The 10,822-nt window shown below is 35.1% G+C and overlaps 2 protein-coding genes across 3 annotated transcripts; one reads left to right on the forward strand and one right to left on the reverse strand.

The window, feature by feature from the left end:
• Window positions 1–248: 248 nt before the first annotated feature.
• On the reverse strand, window positions 249–1,175 carry LOC112742956 (uncharacterized). The gene has a single exon (XM_029292498.1). The coding sequence runs from the start codon at window positions 1,173–1,175 to the stop codon at window positions 249–251; it is 927 nt and encodes a 308-aa protein (XP_029148331.1).
• Window positions 1,176–6,734: 5,559 nt separating this feature from the next.
• Window positions 6,735–10,523, forward strand: LOC112743741 (uncharacterized). 2 transcript variants are annotated; one of them, XM_025793070.2, is made up of 5 exons: window positions 6,735–7,534; window positions 7,767–8,029; window positions 8,187–8,324; window positions 9,367–9,606; window positions 10,021–10,523. In XM_025793070.2, exons 1-5 carry the CDS (start codon window positions 6,928–6,930, stop codon window positions 10,132–10,134), a joined length of 1,362 nt encoding a protein of 453 aa, XP_025648855.1. In that variant the 5' UTR covers window positions 6,735–6,927; the 3' UTR covers window positions 10,135–10,523. The 2 variants fall into 2 exon arrangements, with proteins under 2 accessions (XP_025648855.1, XP_025648854.1); XM_025793069.2 differs by having other exon boundaries at window positions 6,783–7,534; window positions 9,358–9,606.
• The last annotated feature ends 299 nt before the right edge of the window (window positions 10,524–10,822 follow it).

The following is a 10,822-nucleotide window of genomic DNA, read 5'->3' on the forward strand; positions in this document are numbered from 1 at the left end:
TTGAATACAAATTCAAAAGATTGAATATGATTCAATAATTGGCATGCTTCAGCTCTTTGTTCAGGATTATTTCCATCTTCCTCAATAACTTCAAGAACTTCTACCACAGAAGAAAAAATAGAAATCAAGCTAAGTATTGTACCATAATGTGAGCCCCATCGAGTATTACCTGCCCTTTTCAATGTTGTTTCTTGATTTAAGCCACGCCCACTAGAAACATCTCCATTTTGTAATGCAACAATTGTCTTTTACATTTGACTTTCACGAAGCATGTCTTTACATTTACAAGAAGCTCCAACAATATTATACAAACTAGCAAGCAAATTAAAAAGTAGTGCAATTTCGACCTGTTTCTTTGCAACAACCACAAGTGCTAATTGAAGTTGGTGAGCAAAACAATGAACATAAAAAGCACAAGCATTTTCTTTCAAGATCAAACTTTTTAAGCCATTAAATTCTCCCTGCATATTAGTAGCTCCATCGTAACCTTGTCCACGTATTCTTGCTAAACTTAAATTATGCTTTGTTAATAAAGATTCCAAAGCTACTTTTAACGACAACGCATTTGTGCTAGAAACATGGACAAGGCCAAGAAATCGCTCCATTACAATCCCTTCTTTGTTCACATACCGCAAACAAATAGCCATTTGCTCTTTAACAGAAATGTCTCGAGCTTCATCAACTAAAATAGCAAATAAATCATCTCCAAGATCATCAATAATAACTTTAGTAGTTTCACTTGCAGCAGCTCTAACAATATCTTTTTGAATTTTAGGTGCTACTAGCTTAAGATTTCCACGAGCATTTTTGAAAACACGATCAATCTCTGTATTATGTTGAGCAAGAAAGTCAAGAAGCTCCAAAAAATTACCTTGATTATTTGAATTGTGCGATTCATCATCACCACGAAAAGCCAATCCTTGTCGCAATAAGAACCTATTGCACTCAATTGTTGCTGTTAAGTGAGTTCGGTAATCTCTTTTAGCTTGGTCTGAATGCTTTTGAAAAACAACTTCAATATGTTGCTTTTGCTTCATGAGTGCTTCGCATTTTCTTCGAGCTTGATTATGAGCACTATCATGATTTCCAACATGTGTTTGTAATTGCTCCTTCTTTTTCCAATTTGAAAAGCCCTCTTTTACAAAAGCATCACCACTCGCACCATCAGGTTTCATAAGATAGCAACAGAGACAAAATACAGCATCTTTTGAAATATTATATTCCAACCAATTGCCAAATTCATCAAACCAATCAGCATTAAATCTACGGAGAGAAGTTCCAAAATATGTTTGTGGAAAATCATGTTCTCTTGGTTGACAAGGACCTTTTTGCAAATAAGCTCGTCTAACTTCATCTCTGTCATTTGGATCATAATTTGAAATTTTGGGACGTTGTCCAGGATCAGCTACCAGACTTTTCACATTGAATTCTAAGAACTTCTTTTTATTAGAAGAGACTAATGGAGTGACTTCAGATTCTAGTGGTAGCTTTCTTTTGAACTATTTTTTCATTACTATTTCTAAAAATAAAAATATATATTCTAAATTAGTAAGTTGATCAATTCACTTTAAAAATTTATATGCAATCTAATTACATATAATAGAATAGAACGAAAGAAAAACAAATAAATAATAAGGATCACTAAATTGGGAATAAAATAAAATATATAAATTCATGAAGAGAATAAAAAATAGATTAATACCTAAACTATAATTGTTTGAATTAAAATTTGCAATTGAAAATATCAAAAAGAGAAACAATGAAATTGAAAGATACATAGAGTCATAGAGAGCTATATAAAATAAAATAGAGAATTTAAAATTTACCTTTTGATGAAGAGAAAATGACCACTAGACAAGGAATAGAAAAAGAAGATTGAAAATATGAAACTAAGAAAAGGGTTTAAGAGAATAAATGAGTGACGGCTAGGATTTAAAAACAGAAGAAGATTAAATTTAATTAGGTTAACTAATAGTCAAAATCATAAAAAGATAAAATGGGCTTAGACTTTTAATAATTGGGCTTATTTTATTTGTAGTGGGATCATTTAAAATTTAAAGTGGGGGCATATAATATATATATATATATATATATATTTGGGTTTAAAAATATCAAATGTCACAGGGGGCAAGTGCCCCCCATTCATGAAGGTGGGTCCGTGCCTGTGTGTGGAGTAATATGGATTGTTCACTAAGCGAATGAGATAGATAGTATATGCATCACGTTCGTCAGGAGTTGTCTGGTAGAATAATATGGTTAGTAACTGAAAGTAATAACCCCTAGCTAAACCAATTGGGAACTATTTATAGTTAATGCTTAATATCTCTGTTTAAGTTGTATTTCGTAGCAAACTTTTACATAATACATAAAAGAATATTGTGTTAGTAAGTAGTCAACAGATAATACAAAACTTTGTCTAGATAAATATACATTAGATGTGTGGTTGAATTTCCATTCATTCTCTAACAGTTCGGAAGTGATATTGGACATTTTTATATTGCAGATATGGAGATCAGGTTGTTAAGGCGACAAAAGAAGGGTTTGGTGTTGCTGGTCATGCTTTGAGTGCTGCTTAGACTGCTGTTAAGATTAGAAAGGCTCTTAACTCTAAGAGTGCTCTAAACGTACCTCCCTGGCCAAAACTAGTGTTAAAGCTACAGCTGAGAAATTTAAGGTCGAAAGTTCCAAGTAATTATGCGAAGATTAGTTCAATTTAATTTTATGTAAAACTTATATCAGCTTTCCATTACCTACTTTTTTCTCCAAGAGAACATGAGAAGTTGAGAACATAAACATATCATTTGTTGTTTTTAGTATTTTCATGTACATGTGTAAAGTGTAGATATTATATTTATTTCTCTTGTGGCATGAAAACAAAATCAGCCCTAATTAATTTGTACTTTCATTATCACTTAAGATGGTTATACATCATTTTTTCATGTTATTTTTCAGTGTTTGGATATACTCAAATTGATATAAATATGATATTTACTATTACCTAATCTTAGTACATTGCTTTTTCTAGTGTGATATTTTTGCACTTTGATCTTTAACTTTATTGTACTTTATCACCTAATCTTAGTACATTGCTTTGAATTTTCCTTTAAGCCATTTAAACTAAATCGGATGTTCGTTTTATTATAATTGTGGATGGTTCTTTCTATTTTAAAAGTAAATGGTTATTTTGGGTATATTATTTGTAGTACAAGTTATTACCCTGTTTGTGTCGATGTAAACAAAAAATTAAAAGAAAAACTAAACTAGGCCGGATGTTCATTTTACTAGGTAGGCCGATAGTTATTTTTATTCTAATTTAGATGTTTATTTGATTTGGATTCAATTTAACACAAATTTTCCTAATTAGAAGACTTTGTTAAAAAATATTGTGAGCATGGTGCCTATTATAAACTGAAATTTTACTAACACGCTTAATCCTGTTTAAGTTAGTCATTTTCTTAAAATACAAATTAATAAATTATAAAATATGTGTCACTATTAAATTAAGTGTCTAATAAATAAAAAAATTAATCGGTGTACTTAGAACTTGTGGCCAATCCAAAATAGGCTAGGTGTTCATTTTACTAGTTAGGTGAATGATTATTTTCATTCTAATTTGGATGTTTATTTGATTTAGATTGAATTTAATATAATTTTGCCTGATTTTGCAATAATAGAATCATCCAAGGGTTTGGACTTTGAGGGTGAAACATGAAAAAATTGGACCTTCTTCTCATGTTAATTTTGGAACTTTTAATTGTTTTGTCCCTCAGAGTAAAATATTTTCTCCACTCAGGGATGGCATATATAAGTCCACTCTCTATATTATGAAGATAACTAGTATTGTGAATTGTAACAAATGGAAAATGATCTAGTGGAATGCATGCAGAATCAGAGGAACCAAATTCGAAATAATTTGAGAAGCTAAACTTCTGTGACCCAAGAGTTGATAAAATGTTTGAAACCTAAGAGGTATCACTGGAAGCAGAGTTCTCAAAATTGATATTATAAGAAGACAACTTATTAAAGAATCCAACAAAAAGTCCCACAATATGTAAGTAGCAGTGGATGTCATTATTATTTAGGTATATAATACACTTGCGACAAAGCAATTTAGTTCCAGGAGATTCATAATGCATTGCAAAACATGCATCACCAAATAAAGTTGCATCAGAATGTTGATCAAATTCATTACTTGGTCCAGAAAGAAACTTTTCTCCAACTACACTAATAGGAGAAGATAAATTTCCAGAGGAAATAACCAAAAGGCTGTCTTTTTCATCTTTCTTTTCACAAATAGAGACCATTAAAGATCTTATACCAAGAAATAAATTCTGAAATTTCGTGGAACCATACATGCAAATTAACAAAATCCAACCCAAATTTAGAAACATATAGATATAGGTTGTCTCTAGATCAACTACAATTAGTTTCAATCAATAATTTAAGCTTAAAAAAAATATAACCACTTACAAGACAAGAAATTTTCTTTACATGTTTATTTCACACATTTTCACATAATCGAAAGTAACTACGGGGTGAAGTGCTCAGTAAACCAATGGTAATTAACAAATTCATAAACTAATACAAGCAAAAGATCAATCACTTAACTGAAACAAACATTAATTTATTGAATGAAACTCAACCATCCGTATACATGGAAATATAATCATCTGTCTTATTTCGAATAACCATTCACTAGGTCAACTAATATAAGAAATATGTTCAAATCAGTCCAATATTTCAAACTCCAACTAAGGTGTACAAAAGCAGAACAATCAAATAACTCAACCAAATCCATTGCATGCATGAACATCTAGTTATCAATAAACCCTTAGTCATCAACTATAAAAAGTTTCAATCACCAATCTAAGCAATGTAAAAAAACAAACAGCAATATCTGCTCAACTAAATATGTGCTCAAGTGTTTAATAAACTCACAATCCATATAGTATATGAAGCAAAAGAATCAATTACATAACCAAAACAAACAGCAATCACTAGAATGAAACCTAACCATCCGGATACATAGTAAAGTAATCATCCATCTTATTTCAAACAAAGATTGACTATGCTCAATTAATTTAAGTAACAGTCGCATTCAAAAGTCTGTACAACGTACCAAAATTACTATACTAACTAAACCAAAATTTTACCAAATTTTGAAGGCTAAAATACGAAAGAGAAAGTATAGAGAAACAATGACATGTGTGAACAATGTAAAGCGAAACTATAAAAGGTCTCAATCACCAATCTAAGCAATTTATAAAAAAAAAACAAATAGCAACATGCACTCGAGTAAATATGTGCTAAAGTATTCAATAAACGCAAAAGTCATATAGTACCTAATGTAAACAAATCAATAATATAGCGAAAACAAACAGCAATCACTAGAACGAAAACCAACCATTCGGATACGTAGTAGAGTAACCATCCATTTTATGTCAAACAAAGATCGACTATGGTCAACTAATTTAAGTGACGTTACACTCAAAAGTCCAAACAACGTACCGAAATTACTGTACTAATTAAACCGAGATTGTACAAAATTTGGCGCGCTAAAATAAAAACCAATGCAACCAGCAACATCAACAACTTATTCAATTCGTTCCAATACAATACAGAAGCAGAACAATCAAGTAACTCAGCAAAATCCATTGCATGAACATCTAGTCATGAGTAAACCATAGTCATCAACAAACCTTTGGATGCAGCGACGATGGTGGAGAGCTTCGCCAATTAGGGGATTTTGGGGGTAATGGGTTCTAGTCGAACAGCAACAGAAGAACAAGCATGGCCGCAAGTTGGTGTCCTCCGGTAGCAGGTTGACGACGGCTGGAGATGGGTGGCATAGCAGCAACGGAGGCGACAAGTTCAGTGGCGACGAGTACGACGGGGTGGAACGGAAGAGACGGCGGTTGCTAAACACCACCCCTAGGTTGGCTACCGGCAAGAGAGAGAGAGAGGCGAGCCGGGCACTAGGGACGCGCGACGGGGAGGACGAGGGCCTGCCTCGACGTCGGCTGTCGGCGGATGACACAGAGATGCGCGACAGGGAGGTGGCGTCCATCCGCGATGTCGGTTGCCGGCGATAGAGAGCGATGCGTGCGAGGGAGGTGGCTAGACTAGGGTCGACGTTGACAGACGGTGAGGGTGTCTCTGACGTCAATAAAGTGAGATGATTATTGATGAATGTAGGGATAGTCAGTGGAGGAAGAAAATGGAATTGAAGTAAAATGAGTTGGTAAATTAGAATTTGGGATGATTATTTTTTTAAAATAACTGAATGGGTTTTTAGAGTTAGATAATTTGTAAAGTGTTTTTATTTTTTATTTATGTTAGACTAAGGGGCAGTTTGGCTGAACTTCTTAAATAAGTTCTTTTGAAAAAGGAGCTTAAAATATAAGGACTTTTATTAATATTAACTTTTAAATAAGTTATTTTGAGTTTAGAAATTTATTATAAAAGTTCTTATTTTAAAGTTGTGCATTAAATAGGAGTGATAAAATAGCTTTTGAAAATGGGAGAAGTCACATTTTTTAACTTTTTCAAAAACTTTTAAATAACTTTTTGAAAAGTTAAAAGTTTATCTAAAAGATTGTACCAAACATATTAACGTAACTTTCTATAAGTCAAAAGTTGAAAAAAGTAATTTTTTGGTGTTTCCAAACGACCCTAAATATGTAGTCTATTGTTCATATTTTTTAAATTCTTCATTATTTCTTATCTTTTCTAACAGAATTAATTTTTTATATCTTGTTTTCAGCTTATTTTATCATATCCTCCCACATAGATACTAATGTAGTACTTTACCCAAAAAGGATCGAAAGAACACTGCGGTGAGCTGAACTCGATTAGAATTTGGACCAAACTGGGGAAAGCAATTTAGTCAAAGAGCAGAGAGTGAGGTGATCAGATTGCGTGGATCCGATGATGGACTCCAATACCAGAAGCATCCCACGCCTCCCAATCCTCCTCCTTCTTCTTCTACTCTCCATAGCAATCACCACTCAATCATCATCGTCATCAGAATCAGAAAGCATCATATCGCGCTTCCAGCAATACCTCCGAATCAACACGGCCCACCCCATCCCTAACTACCACGAAGCAGCCAACTTCTTGAAATCGCAGGCCGACTCCCTTTCCCTCCAATCCCAAACCATCGAGTTAGTCAACGCCAAGCCCATCGTCCTTATCAAGTGGCCCGGCTCCCAGCCCGACCTCCCCTCCATCCTTCTCTACTCCCACACCGATGTCGTCCCCGCCGAGCATGACAAGTGGGCCCACCATCCCTTCGGGGCCCACATCGAGCCCGATAACGGCCGCATCTACGCCAGAGGCTCCCAGGACATGAAGTGCGTCGGTATGCAATACCTCGAAGCCGTCCGCCGCCTCAAGAACTCAGGCTTCCAACCCCTTCGCTCCGTTTACCTCGCTTTCGCCCCCGACGAGGAGATTGGCGGCCACGACGGCGCCGAGAAGTTCTCCCAGTCCGAGATTTTCGACCAGCTCAACGTTGGCGTCGTGCTTGATGAAGGTAATTCAATTCAATTCAATTCAATTTAAATTTGTGGCATCAGAACTCGTAATTGTTTGATAGATTAGGCGACACGGGTTAGGGTAGTATGCATGAGGTTCTAGCCTTCCAGGTTCACTTCAAACTTCATATTCCTATTGTAATCAAAAGAATTCGACTCAAATTCGTTGTGAAAGGACTAGTAATTGATTGATAGATACGTACATACATGTAATGTGGTGTTGGGCGGCAGGGTTGGCGTCGCCGGATGAGAAGTACAGGGCGTTTTATGCTGAGAGGTGCCCGTGGTGGTTGATAATTAAGGCTGTTGGGGCGCCCGGACATGGAGCCAAGCTCTATGACAACTCTGCTATGGAGAATCTCTTGAAGAGTATTGAGAACATCAGAAGGTTCCGAGCCTCGCAGTTCGACCTGGTCAAGGCTGGATTGAAGGCCGAAGGGGATGTTGTTTCTGTTAATATGGTCTTTCTTAAAGCTGGAACTCCTTCCCCGACGGTAAGTCGAGTGATGCGTCATACTTGTATGGATGTAGTGAATTTTACTTCTCTTTTCTTACCACTGCTGACTTTGGTAAAAGGAATTGTTATTTGGTGTTTTTGAAGATCTAATCTGATGTATCATTGTATTGTATCTGCCATGTGGTGTCATACAGGGATTTGTCATGAATCTGCAGCCATCCGAAGCAGAGGCTGGATTTGATATTAGGGTGCCACCAACTGCTGATCCAGAATCACTGGAGAGACGTATTGCTGAAGAATGGGCACCTGCATCGCGAAACATGTCATTCAGTGTAATTTGCTATTTGTCCGCTCTTTGCTTTATATTAACTGCCACATGAATACACTTGCTACTTTCATGGTTCATGGTTAGATCCAGAAAAAAGAAATTAGTCAAATAAAATTGATGCTGAAATTACCATCTTTGAAAGAGCCTTAAAATGTGGAGGAGTTCATTATAAACTAGACGTTTTATAGAAATGTCGATTATTCTGAAATATATAGGTAATACAACTTAAAAAGCCTCCTAAAGACGAGAAACAAAATAACCAAACTTTTTTTACTTTATTTTACATAATATATAAACGTTATTGCAGAGCATTCACCTATTGGCTTCCAGTTTTGAATGGTTATATAATAGTTGGTAATTAACAACCGTATTCTTGGTTTTTGTTAATTGAAGTATGCTGTGCAAGTCGTGTTATGTGTTAGGAAGCTCGCTTCTGTGACAGTTGATTCAATTTTATTTTTCTCACCAAATTCAGATTGCTTCAAGCTTCTGCCTTCTGCAGCTGCTTTCCTTATTTGATTTGTGTATGTATGTGTGTACGGGAGGGTGCCTTTACATCATATATGCTTCAGTTGGCTATTTGTTGACATTGCTTGTGATTACTGTGGTCAGCTTTTTGCTTATGTTCTATAACAAATAGGAAAAAATTATAGACTAAAATGAAATATGTCAATATTAATAAATCTATGATTGTTTTGTGACCTTTAACTGTTCCAAACTAAATGGAAGAGCCGAAGGTTTCCAGGTATGTTGTTAGAATGATAAAGGGAGAAAAACAGAAAGCTGCATGTTAAATTTTATTTTATTTTATTATTATTATTATTTTTGTGTCAACCTGTAAGTTAAATTTTAAAACTACTTATCAGCCTCCCCTTTTTAAAGGTCATGATATGTATGAGAATTATTGGAATGGACTTTAAAGGGATAGTTGCAAACTGTCACTCTGCTTTGATTAGCAATGGCCATATGTGTGAAAACCTGATCGATTGTTTACATGCCATTTGAGTTTTGAGAATATGTTAATTAATATCTTGTAGCTTGGACAGTTCAAACAGAAGGTATCTGTGCATGATAAGTTTGGAAAACCAGTTCTCACAAAAACTGACAATTCCAATCCATGGTGGACTCTGTTAGAGAATGCCATCGAAAAGGCTGGGGGAAAACTTGGTAAGCCAGAGGTCTTTCCTGCCTCCACCGATGCGCGCTACTTCCGTGACCGTGGATTGCCGGCAATTGGGTTCTCACCTATGGCAAACACCCCTATTCTACTCCATGATCACAATGAGGTGATTCCTTTAGGTTTGATCATTTTGCTATTATTATGCTTATCCGCACAAGTGATACCATCATATGTATATATATATATAGAATAATTTATCTCCCCTTATTTAAATCCGAGGCTTGCTTTAAGCCCTTATAAGGGTTTTTTGAAGATGCATAAGGGTTTTTATGAAGATGAGATGATTAGCCCTATAATAATAAAACAGTGGTGACTTATAGAGTGTGTTTGCTGGTTTTAGTTATATATATACATAGATGTCGATCAATATATGACAACCTTATATATATAGGTGTTCTGAGATTTGTTTTGCCTTTTGTTGAATCCTAAGTAATTTCATTCTTATGAAGTCCTCACTCTGTATTGTAACTACAATGTTTTGTTGTTTATCTGAGTTGAGCATTATTTTTGCTTTTTGCAGTTTTTAAGCAAAGATGAATACTTGAAAGGAATAGAGATCTATGAGTTGATAATAAAGGCGTATGCATCCTTCGAAGGTAATGGAAGTGATGGAGGTTCCAGAGATGAGTTATGAGCAACTCATGTCATGTGGCACTTTCCACTCTCCACGACCACTGTCTTTCTGCCTTCTCTGTCGTGTAATATTAAGTTTATTGAGTAATATCGGTCTGAGATAATGACATGATAGCCAAATGACTCTGCTAATATTTTCAATGATTTGCCCCAAGCATCCTTGGACCTTGGAGAAGACTGTTCCATACAGTTACATGTTCTGAGGCTTTCCAGCTCAAGTGTTACTTTGTGCTCAAAACTCAAAAGGGCGTTTTCAACTCTGATATTTATCATCACAAGGGCTATTGTCTAGATATAGTATATGCTCAAAATGTTATTTCAGCGTTCTGTCTCTTTATTGGGTTCCCTGTGATTATATTTTCGGTTTATGCATCTGCGTTTTCGTGATAATGGACTTCTTTTTTTTTTTTTTTTTTAGAGAAGCAGCAATTTCAGTTTCACATGTTAACCGAAATTACTTTTGTAGCGACCACCCAATACAATTCTTCAACATTCAGTATCGGACAAAGTGGGGCTTTGGTTTTTTAAAGTAGATTGGCTCTTCAAAGATTTCGATTTCAGACTAATTAATTTCTGAAAAAGAAAAAAGTACTAATTAGGTTCTCCGTGATGGGAAATGGTGGATATGTTTTGTCTTTTTGTCAATAAAGAGTGCGAAAGGATACGAAATTGATCATATGTTTTGTTAT

This window comes from Arachis hypogaea, chromosome 14, assembly GCF_003086295.3.
Source record: "Arachis hypogaea cultivar Tifrunner chromosome 14, arahy.Tifrunner.gnm2.J5K5, whole genome shotgun sequence".
In the NCBI taxonomy this organism is placed as follows: Eukaryota; Viridiplantae; Streptophyta; class Magnoliopsida; order Fabales; family Fabaceae; genus Arachis; species Arachis hypogaea.

Coding starts and splice junctions, on each gene's coding strand:
- LOC112742956 (XM_029292498.1), bottom strand. CDS start 1,175: ATGAAACCTGATGGTGCGAGTGGTGATGCTTTTGTAAAAGAGGGCTTT.
- LOC112743741 (XM_025793069.2), top strand. CDS start 6,928: ATGATGGACTCCAATACCAGAAGCATCCCACGCCTCCCAATCCTCCTC. Junction 8,030..8,186: donor CTGGAACTCCTTCCCCGACG/GTAAGTCGAGTG, acceptor GGTGTCATACAG/GGATTTGTCATGAATCTGCA. Junction 8,325..9,357: donor CGCGAAACATGTCATTCAGT/GTAATTTGCTAT, acceptor AATATCTTGTAG/CTTGGACAGTTCAAACAGAA.